Here is a 15235-nt window from a genome sequence, read left to right as displayed (position 1 = left end):
ATAATTGATGGGACTGAAAGCCCTATTTGAGTTAACAAGACCACTCTGAACTCCCATTTTCTCATATTCTGAAGCAGTAACAGGCAAATCATGAATTCAAAGTTTCAAAGAGTACAATAACACAATTAGAAACTTAAGCAGGGAAAAAATGAAAGACTTCAGAAGGTCCGTCAAATCACATCAGAATAAGGCAGTAATATGCTTTTTTAACTTATTGGATATGAAATTCAGCTCCAATATTATCAAGAGGTTGTTAGAAGAACTAAGCAGCATATTTAGGGGCTTCCCTGTGCTTGAGAATCTTTTTCTCGAGCTCATCTTTCTTAGCCCCAACAACTCTCTCTACTTCCTTGCCTTGCTTCAGCAGCAAAAATGTCGGCATAGCTTGAACTCCGAACTCTTTCGCTACATCCTATTATAGAACCAAAGAAACAAAATCAATCAGTATCACTACAGGTCGATCAATGATAAATTTATGACTAATTCCAAATTGAAATTTTCACGTCACTGACCGAGAGCTCATCGACGTCAATTTTGACGAAGTCAACGTCGGTATACTTGGAAGCCATGGCGTTAATAGCCGGCTCCATGAACTTGCAAGGCCCGCACCATGCAGCCGCAAAATCCACAACTATCTGGCAATTAGATTCATTGATCAAAGTCAGATCTCTCAAAAAATTAAACCCTAAATTTTTGCAAAAGCGAATAGATAACGTTGAGATACCAGTTTATTCAATTGCTTGGAGGAGTTGAAGTGAAGTTGCCACCGATTGGAGGAATGAAAAGCAATCACACGCGACGGCTCTGACGGCGATCCTGACACTTCCGTCGCTGCCTGCGCTTCACCTCCACCGAGAAAACTTGAAACATACGACCCCATTCGACTTCTCTCTTTCGCTCACTTCTTACGCAAAGTAGTCAAAATAGAGAAGAAATACGAAGGTAGTAATAGCGCTGCTTTTATTTTATCTTACGCGAATTCCTAATGTCAAATTGGAATTTTGTTTTAGCTTGGTTGTCATTTTGCGGCAGTATAATTAAAATATGTATTCAAACATTAATATATTTGTTCTCCAGTATGATTTACTTATTCAGAAAGAACATAAATATTTAAAACCACTCATTTTTAAGATAAGATATATTTAATTTTTTTTTAAAAAAAGAAAATGGTAATCGAAGAAACAATTATTTAATTTGTCAAATAATTACAGCACCATTTCTTATACGACGGAAGAACTAAAACGGTATCACACCAGTTTGATTCACATTGTGGTCTTGATTCGATTTTATTACTTTAAAAAAGTAGAAGTAAATAACACAAGAACTTTTAAAATGCAGTTTTTTCTTAATAAAATATCAGGTCATTGTCAAAGGGGAAGTTTTCGTGCTACAAAGTTGTCTGATGGAGCTTAATCCTTTTGACAGCCTATGTAACAGTACATTCTCTCCCACCCAAAATGCAAATGCTACATCCAACAGATATCAACCACTCTTCTTCTACAAAGCATTAAAACAATATACAGTAAAATATTCTAAGAAGGAAGCATTCCCATATAATTATTTCAGGAAGCTTTGCCTGAGAAAAATCGACTGTATACTAGCAAAACCACAGGGAGACATTGTTTATATTTATATTGCTAAACACACAAATATGATCCCTTGTGAACTTATTCCCACTGCATACAGTTTGCTCGAGTTTCTCTTCAAGTGGAAGCTTTAAATAAATAGACCAATGGTTCAGTCTTTTAGCTTCCGCTGAACTTTCAGGAACAATATAGCTTAACAACTTGATGTAGGATCTACATTCTCTTGTTGCACCACAGTTGAGACACCAGAGAACTGAAGAAACAAAGACGTATGAAAAGACTAGATATTCTCTCCTTCAGAACAAAAGGAAAAGACTGATTGCATTGAAACAGGACAAAACTAGTATCACCATCCTGTCTCTTCCTAGCCTTTCATCCAGCTATACACATTCATGGCAGATGAAAAAGTTATGAAGCAAATTCCACAATCCCCCAAACCTAAGGGGATACGGTCATTTTACCAGTACAACAGGAAGCCCATTTGCAGATGTTTCATTGAAATGGAATAGGTACTCCTTGCTTCTTGTTCACAATTGTCATTGCCAAATATCTGGTCCCCATCCCAATAGGTGCCTGCCCCTCAGGACCCTCCCAGAATGGGGCCTCGCCTTCACCCACCAAACGCCAGTAACCTGTTCTTAAAGAATCAGCCTGTTCATCTGTGCAGTTCTCCATCAATGCCTCAACCCTGAAATTTATTCCAAGTGATCCAAGAAACTGAGACTGAGTCATTGGGCCATTCACAGCCACATCATCTGTGAAGTTGATCATTAGAACAATTAAATCAACATTGAATATCTTCTAGTAAAAGTTAACCTTGGAATATAGAAACTTTAAGAGATTGGAGCTAAGGAGATTCTAATAAAATGTACCTGAAGCTTCCTCTGCAGAGTGCCTGATTGCAGCAAAGTCAACATAAGCACTAAGATCAGCAGTTCCAGGATCATCAAGTATATTAACAAATCCATGTTTTCGGATAGCCTGTTTGATAAAAATAGGAGAATAACCATCACCATCAACTGATAGATAGGAATGAAAACATCAAGAATCTTCATCACTTTCTTAACCTAAATGAAACCTCTTAATTCGTCTTTAGCAATAAAAATGATTAACGACTCGGAGGCCAAAATTTAAAATGGTAACTGTGAACAGGTATAGCTCCCCTAATCAGTTAGATATTGCATATAAAGCTATTGCAATTTTAGTTTGTACTACCAGCACGAAAACGAGCTTCCCTTCGTACCAAATCAAATAATGTGCTCATGTGTAGTCAATTTAAGAAACTTTCAGGTTGATATTGTAACTTTAAAATTCTCATTTTACCCTTTATGAAATGATTTATAACCACACTGCCACACAAATGTCCAATGATTGTTTCAGATCATAAGTTTCAAAAGTCTTCCATTTTTTCTTAATTCCTTGTCCAGTCAAACAGTGCCACGTAAGTTGGAACGGAGGGATTACACATTAGTGAGATTTTGAGCACTTAGAAAAGTTATTTCCATCTTAAACTATATATGCTTTCTAATTGGGAGTTGGAAACATCCCAACATGATCGACACACTTACAAAGTAGTTACAATTTACAAAACTTCCTCATGATATATACAAACTTTCGGGAACTTTAAATCATTTTTACTTCATCAAACCAGCTTTTCAAGAAACAATGTAATGTTGTCCTTCCTCTATTACCAAAATCACATACAAGTCAAATTAACTGCTCAATTTTCAAGCCAAATATGATTTGTAATGAAATAGAATAAATTAGTTGTATGTCATAATTAGACTTTGCATGGTTACTAACATAAGAGTTCAGAATTCATAACATTTACGGGGATAATTGTGTTCCACATAACATGTTCAAAATTTTCCTTGATGCATAGCAGGATAGCTCAGATGGAGCGAATTAGACAGTGAGGATTTATGTAGCTGATCCCAACAGGCTTGGGATTGAAACGTAGTTGTTATTGCGTATTGTGGGATAGCTCAAAAAGGGAAGTGAAATTCAATTTGGATGAAAGATGCAAATCTTAACAAAGAACAATTTGTTTGCCTCCTAAGCTGAAACGTAACATTGAATTTAGAAAGGTGGACAGAGGCATTGAGCCGAAAGCCCGAAACAACAAAAGGTCATTGAAAATAACTATTTAAGAAATCATTTGATCTTTGACATACTCGCATTTGTTAGACAATATGCACCATTGAACTTTTTGATATTTGATCACCTACTATTCCAAAGGAACAAAAAACAATATTGAGTGTTGACTTCATGCTAGTGCAATCAGAGATTGAGCATCGAGAAAATACAGATCACACGTTTTCAACCAGTTTCTTGGTCCAGCCACTGTTCCCATTTTCTATGAAAATGAAGCAAAGCAGAAGAAAATGGATTTGGCCACCCAAAACAAAGGAAGTAGGAAAAGAACTTTTAGTATTGCAACTGACCTGAAGACTGTCTGACACTATTCCATTTAGACCATAATCAATAATGAGTGCCCCGCCACCATCTGAGCCAATTCTTTTAGCAATTTCTTGAGTCAACTCTATTGCTTTGGGGCAAACCTCAACTTGTTCAAGCTTGCCTATATCTTCATTCTCAGCCCATTTGAAACGCTTCAGAAGATACAGAGTTGCAGGAGTTGGCTGTTTAGATAAAACAAACTGAAACCTACCCGACAAAGTACAAAAGGAAGTTACAAAGGGGCAATATTACAAGAAATTAATGTAGGAAGAGATAGATATGATAGACTAGCTTGAGACCTTACATTGAATTTTCAGCAACATCAACCATTTTCTCACACCAACCTCGAGATGCTCTCTGCATGTATATGAAGAAATCAATCTGATGCTCACGATACTACAATAAATGTCAAGCCAGGTAGAAAAGATACTAGATTTAAACTTCCACAGGCACAAAAACAAGATTCTAAAATCTAAAGTACCACCTATCAAGCTGATGCTCATAATACTAATAATACTATATGGACACAATCTTTAATCTAAATTTCCTTTTTCTTCTTTTTTTCTGTGAGTGTGTGTGGAGGGTGCGGGGTTAATTCCATTAGGCACAAAATCAGACTACAAAGATCAAGTATTTCATTGTATTTCCATCTTCAGGATATTCTCTGGTAGTTTCGTAGTTTAAATAATAGATGAAAGTGGATAATTTGCAGTAAAATGTTTAACTGGAAACTGTTGGGTAAAAATGGATTAACAAATCTTATTAACTGATAAAATAGAGGTTATACAAACGAACCTGAAACTGATGAACAGGTAAGGCATCGTAAAATTCATGGGCAATAATGATTGTAGGTACTGAGAAGTCAAAGAAAAGAAAATGTAAGAAAACCTATATGTAGATGATAATACAATTTTCCATTGAAGCTTCAAAATCAAATAGAAGAAAACAATAGTATGTCTGTACGATCATGAAACATTTGAACTGGTTTACACTTTAAAGAACATGTAATTTACTAAAATAGCTGGTAATAATTTCTTACTTCCTGCCGGAACTTGCTCCAGGGTGGCATGCCATGATACACTGGTCCCAGTCAACCTGCTTATACTGTGTTCCTCTGCATCTCCATCTGTATCATTCTTGTTTATACACATCAAGTTCTGATATTGGAGTTTCTTTAGAGTTGGACTACATTCAACCATGTGTATGTGCAAAGAATCTGTGAAGTTCCTAAATTTTGATGCACCCTGTGGTTCAGAAATCAACAAGTACATTTTAGGCATATCAGAACAAGATCAGTACTTTAAGAATCGACATAAAAAACTTAAGAATATGCAAGCTGGAGAGGATGTATATCAATGGGACTGTACACGTAGAAGATCAGCTAAGAGAGTTCCTCGTCCTGGTCCCAGCTCTACAAGATTTATTTTTTTCGGTTGCCCCATTTGCTCCCAAAGACACATGGCCCAAACACCAACCATCTAAGAAAAAGAAAATCAGGAAATCAAACAAAACACTGGTGGTAAATTTGGCTCTTCTTTTTTTTAAAAACTCCACCAATCATGAAGGAAGAAAATCAATCAGAAAAACCCCACTGTATCTAAATTACCTCTCCAAACATCTGGCTTACTTCAGGAGAGGTAATAAAATCACCTTCTGCGCCAAACACATCGCGATTAATATAGAATCCTGCCTTTGGGTTAGTCAAGACTTCCTCCATATATTCGGCAACTGAGATGGGCCCGCCTCTGAACTGAAAACATAACCAGCTTAAGATATTGAATCTCAAGAGCAAGGGGGGAAACAAAAGATGAAGATATCTGCAGACTTTCCCAGTTCACCAATGTATATTTGGCCAATTGTTTAACGGTTTTTTACTTTTTATCTACTGAGAAATGGTTTCACCTGCAATTATCCCATACCAGTCAGGGATATGGCCAATATGTTGATGAGACTAGTGAGGAAATGAGGAGCTACTTATTGATTTGATTCATATATACCAAACTAGGGCTAAACCTGATTGATACATCATTGATTAAGGTATAGCAAAACAAAGAGAAATTCTACATCTTCAGCTAAACTACTCGCTAAATTCAATCCAAATTGACAGAATAAAACACAGAAAGCAAATGCATACACAAGAAATGCTCATGTAGGGAAATGTGGCGATTAAAAACCTTGATGATGCTCTTAAGATGCTTAACAAGCTCGGTACCCGATGACGGTTCATGGGAATGCTCTGCAGTTTACAAGGCAGTCATCAAATCATCAAAAAATAAAAATTCAGCAGGATAAAGAGTTGAAAATACCACGCACATAGAAAGGAGATGTACCGGGAGGATTATATAAGCCAGATCGGTCAATGGAGATTGCTGCAGAAGGGGGAGTGGTACTAACTTCTCTGTCCTCCAAGTGTTCGACAGAAGTACTGTTAGAAGATTGGGAAGTTGATGCAGGAGAAGAAGAATATTGACGACACCGTGATAGTGGTGCGGAAGCACCAAACAGCGAACGACGCTGAGTTGAAGCCTGGAATAGTAATCTTTTTAACATTTCGATTTTGGTCGAGCTTCGATTGTTGCAAACCGGTACAAGATATGGAATATTTGGAGGAGAACTTCAGAAAATTGCAGTCTAAATTTAGTATACTCCGAGGGGGCTTGGAGTTTGAAAAGAAAACAAGAACAAAAGAGAGGAGTATAGATATTAGCCAGAACTAATCACAATGGGGATGTAGCTCAGATGGTAGAGCGCTCGCTTAGCATGCGAGAGGTACGGGGATCGATACCCCGCATCTCCATTATTTTTTATGAAAAAGTTACTATGAAAACTAATAAGCTCTTTTTTCATGTACCAAAATTTGCTCATATGTCATTTCAAAACGTCCATTTTTTCGTGTATCAAAATTTAGAACTTTTTTTCATGTACCAAAATTTGTTCATAAGTCATTTCAAAACTATTTGAGGCAAAAAGACCTTTTTTCATGTACATTGCTCATATGTCATTTCAAAACAATTTTTTAATATACCAAATTTTGCTCATAAGTCATTTCAAAACGATTTGAGACAAAAAGACCTTTTTTCAAGTACCAAAATTTGCTCATATGTCATTTCAAAACAATTTAAGGATTTAAGGCAAAAAGCTAAACTAGTAATGTACATATGTAATTTCCGTTATATTAGGAGAAATAAAAAGAATATGACATGATAAACAAACAAAAGAGCTTTCATTCATAAAATTTTACAGAGGCTTCGGGCCTTGAAAATTTTCAAAAGATTTGGGTCTCTCTAATAACTTCTGAACCTGTCACTCCATTGAATTCACTAGTCCCTATACACGTCAAACAATTAAAATATTACATTAAATGTCATGTCCCAAGGCTAGCTCCTGGGCGCAAACACGGGACATAGGATCACAAGTGACCCCAAGCTAACCCTGCTGGCATATCATAGGCATACTAAAGCAAACTGAATAAATAAACATTGTACAGAAGATAAATCATATAAGAATCTGAAATGATGGGAAATACCCATATATTGAATCTGAATATAAGAAATTGAGAGTTTGAATACAAATGAAGAGTCAAACTCTAACACTAAAGTTGAAACTAACTATGTCTGAAATAAAGCCTCTACTGACTAGAAATGTCGGGACATGCCCCAGCTAGATCTAGCAAAACTGAAACTAAAGCTAAAAGCAAAAAGATAATCATGTCAATAGTCCTCGAAAAATGAGGACTCACCACTGATACTGCTGAACTGAAGATCGGGAACCGATCTATGCATGGTCTGACTGCTGAGGACCTGAACCTACATCACGAGAAGATGTAACGTAAAGTATGCGTCAGTACTTGAAAGGTATTGAGCATGCATGATAGAATAAAGTTGAATAATAACATAATTGATCAAGTAATGATATAATCTGAACATGATAAGGATACTGGAAATACTAAACATGAACTAACTGAATGCAATGACCAAGTTTATAACATGATAACATGGTCAATGCAATAGAATCTGACTGAACTCTAATGGAGCTATTAATAACCGACATAAAACCACATGAGTTAAATGTGGAGTCTGATGTATACGCCCCATCGAGAGGACCCAATATACCTTGCCAGAGGTATAGAGGCATGCTGGCGTGATCACTAAAATGATGCCCACAGAGGGGGACTTACAACCTACGGGGGATGTAGTTCTAGGACTTGAGGGTGACTGACCCTAGTCCACTCGGTATTAAGCTTCTACCAATTGATTAAGTAATTAACATTCTATGACTGAAATGTTATAATATTGGATAGCTCAAAATACTGGGATGCAAATTGAGAATGCAACATTAATATACTGATAATGCACATTCAAAAACTAAGGCATGCATGTACATATCTGAAATATCTGACTTAGCACGTGTAATTTATGAACTAAAAGAACTACATAGCTAGGGTTCTGAATTTATGAAAGAATCTACACCAAAAGATACTGAATTCATGATAATCTGACTTGGATCATTCTAACAGCTAAAACCCAACAATTTCTAACATTCAAGAAACCTTGGGTCTAGATAATATTAAAGGAATCAAGATTCTGACTGAAATCTAGGGACCTAACGGGCGAAAGGAACCCACTAGTGAAATTCCACATACCTAGTGACGAATTCCACTGAGAGTTTTTTCGATTTCGTAGCTGGAACTGATGGAACCTTGTTGCGTTCTTGAACTAGGGTTCTTGACCTCTTTCTCCTTTTATGCTTTAATTTTTCTAAGTTTTGATGAATGATCTGACTTAGGTAAGTTCTAGTTATGTTTCTAGGCTAAAACTGACCAAAACCAAGTAGTTTAAGGTTTAAACGACGTAATTTAAAGGTCCAACACATAAGGAAAATATCAAAAGACCCCTAACTTAACTGATGTCGGGGTCACCGACGGACCGTCAATCCACTGACGGTCCGTACTAGTCAACCGTCAGTCGCGAATGGGGGTGTTGATCCATAGACACGGACCACAGTTCGTGGGTCCGGCCGTGTGTCAACACTTAGCAAGATTTTTGGGGCAGAGTCTGGAGAGGGTTGCAGATGCGGACCACCAGCACGAGCTGTAGGTCACCTTACGGTCCGTGGGTTGTACCTGTAACTTCTGGAAATCTGCCTAGAGGTCTGTTTTTGAATACGGGGTGTTACATTAAATAGTTTTCATTTTCCTCACAAAATCTTCAGATATATTGGCTAGCCCAGTACGTGACCTTTCTTTCTCCAGTCTTAAAATAAAATAGAAGAAAACATTTAATCAAATTATCTTATTTCCAATAGCAAGAAAAATGACACCAAACCAGTTTCACGAGAGAGAGAGTGAATGTATCAACTTAGAAAAAGAAATAGATTTTGGCAACCGCCTAGTAATTTTTATAGTCGAAACATAAATCGCCACAGAATAAACATAATTACAATTTGACTAGCGTCACATATCTCCAAACCTACTAGTACGTGGCTTAAGAGCAACAGTCAATCCATACTTTGCCACTTTGTTAAAACCAGTTTTGGTGTCGATTTCACTTGAAATGATGAAAAGAGAATTTGGAAGCCGCTTGCGTAAGAGCAGTGCAGTTGCCTTGCCAAAATTGTTTACATTCATCTTCACAGTGTTCAGTTGATCCAACTGATAATGAGTACCAATTATAATGGTATACTCTTTAACAAAAATCATTTTTGAGTTTGAGTTGTTACCGACTTTTGATAACAGTATTTTTGAGTTTTGAGTTGTTACCGACTTTTGACAACAGTAACGATAACAAGGAGATATAAGAACAAAGAGTAGAATCAACCAATGTACCATTTTCGCTTTCGATTTTGGCAAAGTTATAGAATAACATTTAAGTTTTATTTAAATTTTAATGAAATTTACAAACAAATTAAAGACACATTAATTTGTAATTCAATTGGCAATTGATATATTTATTCATTCTTTATTTCTTTAACATTTTACGTCACTAATTAATTGTTATTTTAATCAGAAATAACAAATTTATTAACTATTATAATAACTTAATTAATGATATAAAAAGTAATAAATTGGTGAGATATTACATAATTAAAGCTATTTAAAAAAAAAAAAATAACTACTTGCAGAATTTACAAATGAGAGCCCTCTATTTATAGTACTTCCTAGGAGATTAAAGTCTAAATAAAAATCACTATACAAGTCCTTACTTATTTACCATCTAGTCCCTTTCTAAGATATTTGTAATGCATTTTAAAGTCTTTTAAGAAAAGATATAGGGAATTCTAGAGTCTTCCTCTAACCTCTCTATAACTCTAGATTCTACCCTCTTACTATTTTTTATGCAAATTTGGAATGACAAAGTGGCAAGTCATGACACTTGGTTCTTCATGGAGTCTTTCTACCACTAAGCCACCCCATCAAGTTGTTGCAAGGGTGTTCAAAACTTAATATATATAACCATATTAAATAATATTTTATCTATATACACAACATAATTTTTCTATCGAATAGTGTTTAATTAGACACCTCAGCCCACTGTAGCTCGTCATTACTTATAACTGTTATATAAAACTTCTGTTTCATTATGATAGACATTATATCTATGATCCCCGCCAATATTTTAAGAGGCGAAGTGTGAAACGATTCACAAAGCGTTTATATTGAACGAAATTTGGTGTAGGCCTCATGAATCTACGGGCATAAATATATATTCAATTTTACAACTTTATTATTAAAACATAAATAAAAGTAATTTTATAAATAAATCTAAATTAATCACCGATAAACCATTTAATGTCTGGAGCATACACTTTTACGAGTTTGAACTATTCCAGTTTTTTTTTTCAAAATCTAATTTATTTTTATTTTTAAACATGCTAATTCTCATGTGAGGTGAACTAAGTTTACAGTTAAATTATTTTTTCTCTTTTTTTTTTCAGGGTAAAATTGAGAAAGAATCCCACAAACCACCGCGTCAATTAATACATTAGGGGATTGATTGTCGATCCCACGCTTTTTTAACTGGACAGTAGCAATTAGCAAAGCCTTTTCGCCCAAATAGTTTGACGATGCGTACCAAAGCAGGTGCTTCAATGGCAAAATCATTCGATGCCCAGATGTATCTGAAGAGAGTCGGATTAGGGAAAGAAGATTATCACTTCTGGAAGCAAGTGGGAAAGGCTTTGCTCTGTACTTACACTCTGTTTGGTGTGGCGTGGGTGTGGAATGAAACTTCGCCGCTTGGTTGGTGGACCTTAAAGCCACGGCCAAAGGAAGAAAAAGAATTAGCACATCTTTACGAACGCCGGAAATTTCCATATCCAGGTGACGACAAGGCCATGGAAGAATTCGTTGCCAAAGGTGGGATGATTGGGACTACCATTGGTCCCAAGGGAATAATTGAATCCGATAAAGATTCATACAATTATCAGAAAGCATTGCAGGATAAGAAAGTTGACCAAGAAGCCTTCAAGCTGTGGACGAGGATGAGGAATGAGGTCATTTCTGAGCTTCAAGAGAAAGGGTTTGATGTAGAGTGAGTGAATATAGTTAATTACTGTTAATCGGATTTGCTTCTCTCATGCTTATACCTTAATTGCGCATTTTGTGCCTTGCAAATTTACTATGTATTATGCATTTTGTAGTTGGATGTTTAATGTGGGCAATTATGGAATAAGGTTTTAACTATTTTAGCTCAATCAAGTGCTATCTCGGCTGTGGTGGACCTTTGCTGTTTATCCTACTTTAATTTGCAGAATGTGATTTCATCTGTTGTTTAAGTTTGAGTATTTACTTCAGTTGTAGTATCTATTGATATGATGCTATACTTGTGAATTCTTTAGTTTTGTGGTTCAAACATGTGCTGACTGCTGACTATCTTAAAATTTCTTGCTCTGGATCACCTCCTAGTTGTTCTCTTTGATAATATAGGAACTCTTTTATGTTAGTCTCTAGTATTTCATTTCTTTGTTTTCTTAAGTCAACAGTTGTAATCCTTTAATAGTTAAATTGTAGTAAAACTTGTTTCATTTCTATGGTTGTTCCCGTTTTTACTCATATCGTATCTGGCTTGTATTTAGGTTTCCTGTAATTTTGTGTAGAGAACAGATAATGACACGCTCTCATCAATACCGTTCATGTCATTTTCTCTCTCTGAAATGTTTGAACTCGGAGACTATTCATTGCTGAAATTGGATTTTATTCATGCATGCTAATTGCTAGCTCTTGTTTTAATATAATAAATGAGTTGGTAAGATAAATTGACACACATTCATCCTTTATTCTTTTATACAAGAACTGTCACTAAGATTTTTGCCTTTTCTTTATCGTAACCCTCTACAGTTGAATGCTGTTAGAGAAGAGCAAACTGTATCTCTGATGAATCTGTGAATAACTGCTAACTGCGATGACCATGTCTGAGTTTCATATTTCCAACAGGAAATAATATGCCAAAGCAATTGGTATTGCAATCAGCATGCCAAAGATTACCCTGCGATCAGAATGAAACCACGTCAGAAATCATATCTGCTTAAAAATTTTCTTAGTGGAGGAATTAAAAGTTTTGAGATGATAATTGTATCTGGTACCCTGTACTTAAGATGGTTGGATGTATATTATACTCCTTGGCAAACACAAAAGGAACGATTCCTTGGGGAAGGGCTGCCTGCAGTAGAAAGTACAGCATTGAGTAATCTGTCATTAATTGACAACAGAAAACAATTTAGTTTCACCTGTACTATTGCCAATCTAAACAATTGTCCCCTTAGTCCAACAGCAATAGATGAGATTGCCATGAGAACAGGTCCAAGAACAAACTTCAGTGCCATTGCTAATATTGCCTTTTTGGTTCCGCATGCTATAATACTAGCTTGGGATGCCATGAAAACACCTGTTGAATTAATGCAATATGAGTAGCTGGCCATTTTTCGTTTTTCAGTAATTCGCTAGTACTTCGTGTGATGAGTGCTTATTTTCTGTTGTGTACCTATGCTAAACATTGCCATTCCTAGTCCACCATCTGAAAGTATTGATATTGATTGTTCAACAATTTTTGGCAGATTGACTCCCCACCTGCACTTCATTTTGTGTAAAAAAAATAAGTCCATTGATTTTTAATGCGGAGTTTCTGTAGAAGATAGGTTTTGTGTTTCTAGAGAGGCTTAGTAAGGCATTACCTGAAGTGTATGCTTGACCAAATAATACCGGCTAGAGTTGCATGTGTATTAGGATTTATTATGAGTTTCCTTCCAACTGTTAGAAGAATTACCATAATTGTTTTCTTCCTTGGGGGTCTGTCTGTTGCTTCCTCCTCACCGTCCTTTTCTAGTTCTGGTTCTCCAGGGACCTCAAGCTCAACTTTAAATGGCAGAAATTTATGTATTAAGACAAAAGAGCATGCATAATGACGTCTGCATAAATAGTCGACATGTTGGAATGGTCATTATTTAAAACTTACAATTGCTAACTTCTAGTGAGCTGTTCTATTTTTCTTTTTGTTCTTTCTTTTTGTTCTTGGGGCAGGGGTGGGGTGTGGGGAGGGGGGCTTAAGGGAAGTAAAAATCAAGCTGGATGGTTGCATCTTATAGTAGTTTGGTTCATTCGGAACTTTAGGGACCAATTATGGCTACTGTCTACTTTTTTCATTGTTGAAGGGGTTATCTCAGCAAACTTCATGTGTGTTTCATTTAGATGAGTTGGAAGTATTTGTCTCTTACAAGTAGATGAATCAATTCATTTTGGTAAAGCAAACTTATATTTCATTGGAGACTGTTCACCTCTTAGTTCTTGAGTTTTTGCTGCCAAACTACATTAATAAGTTTTAGGATTGACCAATGTAGTTTAAGAGATGAAGCAAGTTGTGGTTCATTCCTCTAGTTTTGAATTCTGACTAGTTTTGAAAATGGAAACGGAACATTTCTTAAATAGAGTTTTGTCATGCTTCATGATATCACATATTAGTTTATCTAAAGATCATATGATACAGGCTAATCTGGAATTTGTGGGGCCCAGAATAGGATTCTTTTTTCACTTATCACATTTACAATATATTGCTTTTTGGTTCTTAACAGTTAAAATTGGAGAGCTTTAAATAGGTTCTGCTACATGGATGCCATCCAAATAGATTTTCTACGTTTAGGAACCATTATTCTGTTATCTGTGTACGTACCTGCTACTTCTGATGGTGACATCATATAAGATTCTTTTGTTGCATTGAGCTCGAACAGGAGTAGGAGGAGGTTGTACCAGACTAAACTCTGTAGTGCAATTAGTTGCGCTAGTAGTTCTGCTGCCGCATCACCAAAAATGGCCTTAATTAGCGGGATCCCCAAGATTAAGGTGTTTGGAAGGGTGGAAACTGAAAGACCTGTTATGATCCAAGTCAGGTTTCCTTTGGGCTTCAGTTTGGCAAAAATTGCCAGTAGAAAGACAGCAAGAAATTTTTGAATGAAATCTGCTAATAGAAGCTTCAGGTTTACTTTGTAGAGGTTGCTTCCTGATATCACTTGGAAGGACAATAAAGGTATTGAAAATTTCGCTACAAACTTGTTGATTCCAGAGCATTGCTCTGGTGAAAAGAGTTTCCCCCACCTTACAGAGATATAGGCTAAGATCATGACAACATATAAAGGTATAGTGGCTGCCACAACATGGTAGACATCACGTAGGGATATCATGGTATTTCTTATAGATTTTCGTATGTCGAAACCTTGGTAAACAGGCCCTTTTATGCTGTTTGGTTTGCTTTATTGGCATATGATAGGAAAGTGACCACTACATCTTTCTGCTGAAGCTTTCTGACTAATCTTTTTGAGTTTTATCCCAGCATCTGTTGATTTTCATATTTGAAAGTATTTACTAACCTATGGCTTTGTAGGTTCACATACATTGCAGAAAGTAATCTGATTTTTCTGTGTGTGTGTCTTCCCTCATATTACACACCTTTTTTAGGCTGAAAATTTGATATTACTGATGTTTACCATGCTCAAATGGCAGGTATCTAATCTTGTTTAGTTAAAAAGTTAGTTTTAGTTTTCATCATGAGGTTAATCCCTTTTTCTTATTTGTCTTTTGCTCATTTCTCATGTGGCCTAGGTGTTGGCCTATGCCTATATCAATAGACGGAAAATAGTAAGCTATACAAGCTTTAATCTGTCTCCTGTTTTGTGCCCCACATGCACTTTATTTCCTTGTAAGA

General features: G+C 36.0%; 4 protein-coding genes and 1 non-coding gene across 6 annotated transcripts; 2 read left to right on the top strand and 3 right to left on the bottom strand.

Annotated features, from left to right (window-relative positions):
• Positions 1 to 69: 69 nt before the first annotated feature.
• Positions 70 to 1040, bottom strand: LOC102595471 (thioredoxin H2). The gene is made up of 3 exons (XM_006338422.2): positions 725 to 1040; positions 513 to 635; positions 70 to 412 (listed from the first exon to the last, which is right to left on the bottom strand). The coding sequence occupies exons 1-3, from the start codon at positions 878 to 880 to the stop codon at positions 263 to 265; spliced, it is 429 nt and encodes a 142-aa protein (XP_006338484.1). The 5' UTR covers positions 881 to 1040; the 3' UTR covers positions 70 to 262.
• A 488-nt stretch (positions 1041 to 1528) lies between these two features.
• LOC102595143 (NADH dehydrogenase [ubiquinone] complex I, assembly factor 7) lies at positions 1529 to 6686 on the bottom strand. The gene is made up of 10 exons (XM_006338421.2): positions 6377 to 6686; positions 6221 to 6282; positions 5653 to 5796; positions 5414 to 5524; positions 5086 to 5290; positions 4842 to 4900; positions 4351 to 4403; positions 4031 to 4253; positions 2459 to 2567; positions 1529 to 2341 (listed from the first exon to the last, which is right to left on the bottom strand). Exons 1-10 carry the CDS (start codon positions 6594 to 6596, stop codon positions 2079 to 2081), a joined length of 1449 nt encoding a protein of 482 aa, XP_006338483.1. The 5' UTR covers positions 6597 to 6686; the 3' UTR covers positions 1529 to 2078.
• An 84-nt stretch (positions 6687 to 6770) lies between these two features.
• On the top strand, positions 6771 to 6843 carry TRNAA-AGC (transfer RNA alanine (anticodon AGC)). The gene has a single exon. It is a non-coding gene; the product is annotated as a tRNA-Ala (tRNA).
• A 4179-nt stretch (positions 6844 to 11022) lies between these two features.
• On the top strand, positions 11023 to 11777 carry LOC102594807 (uncharacterized). The gene has a single exon (XM_006338420.2). It carries the CDS (start codon positions 11109 to 11111, stop codon positions 11577 to 11579), a length of 471 nt encoding a protein of 156 aa, XP_006338482.1. The 5' UTR covers positions 11023 to 11108; the 3' UTR covers positions 11580 to 11777.
• A 195-nt stretch (positions 11778 to 11972) lies between these two features.
• Positions 11973 to 14799, bottom strand: LOC102594484 (putative auxin efflux carrier component 5). Of its 2 annotated transcripts, none has more exons than XM_006338419.2 (6): positions 14171 to 14799; positions 13215 to 13395; positions 13025 to 13110; positions 12771 to 12928; positions 12627 to 12703; positions 11973 to 12529 (listed from the first exon to the last, which is right to left on the bottom strand). In XM_006338419.2, the coding sequence occupies exons 1-6, from the start codon at positions 14712 to 14714 to the stop codon at positions 12463 to 12465; spliced, it is 1113 nt and encodes a 370-aa protein (XP_006338481.1). In that variant the 5' UTR covers positions 14715 to 14799; the 3' UTR covers positions 11973 to 12462. The 2 variants fall into 2 exon arrangements, with proteins under 2 accessions (XP_006338481.1, XP_015162554.1); XM_015307068.1 differs by having other exon boundaries at positions 14207 to 14799.
• Positions 14800 to 15235: the final 436 nt, after the last annotated feature.

Source organism: Solanum tuberosum, unplaced genomic scaffold, assembly GCF_000226075.1.
Source record: "Solanum tuberosum cultivar DM 1-3 516 R44 unplaced genomic scaffold, SolTub_3.0 scf00004, whole genome shotgun sequence".
NCBI lineage: Eukaryota > Viridiplantae > Streptophyta > Magnoliopsida > Solanales > Solanaceae > Solanum > Solanum tuberosum.
The sequence above is the reverse complement of the archived record's forward strand: the minus strand, read 5'-3'. Positions and strand labels throughout refer to the sequence as shown.

Coding starts and splice junctions, on each gene's coding strand:
- LOC102595471 (XM_006338422.2), bottom strand. CDS start 880: ATGGGGTCGTATGTTTCAAGTTTTCTCGGTGGAGGTGAAGCGCAGGCA. Junction 636..724: donor CCAAGCAATTGAATAAACTG/GTATCTCAACGT, acceptor TCTAATTGCCAG/ATAGTTGTGGATTTTGCGGC. Junction 413..512: donor TTGACGTCGATGAGCTCTCG/GTCAGTGACGTG, acceptor GTTCTATAATAG/GATGTAGCGAAAGAGTTCGG.
- LOC102595143 (XM_006338421.2), bottom strand. CDS start 6,596: ATGTTAAAAAGATTACTATTCCAGGCTTCAACTCAGCGTCGTTCGCTG. Junction 4,901..5,085: donor GGAGCAAGTTCCGGCAGGAA/GTAAGAAATTAT, acceptor TTGACTTCTCAG/TACCTACAATCATTATTGCC. Junction 4,404..4,841: donor TACCTGTTCATCAGTTTCAG/GTTCGTTTGTAT, acceptor ATATACATGCAG/AGAGCATCTCGAGGTTGGTG.
- LOC102594807 (XM_006338420.2), top strand. CDS start 11,109: ATGCGTACCAAAGCAGGTGCTTCAATGGCAAAATCATTCGATGCCCAG.
- LOC102594484 (XM_006338419.2), bottom strand. CDS start 14,714: ATGATATCCCTACGTGATGTCTACCATGTTGTGGCAGCCACTATACCT. Junction 13,396..14,170: donor CAGAATAATGGTTCCTAAAC/GTAGAAAATCTA, acceptor TGCCATTTAAAG/TTGAGCTTGAGGTCCCTGGA. Junction 12,530..12,626: donor CCAACCATCTTAAGTACAGG/GTACCAGATACA, acceptor TTCTGATCGCAG/GGTAATCTTTGGCATGCTGA.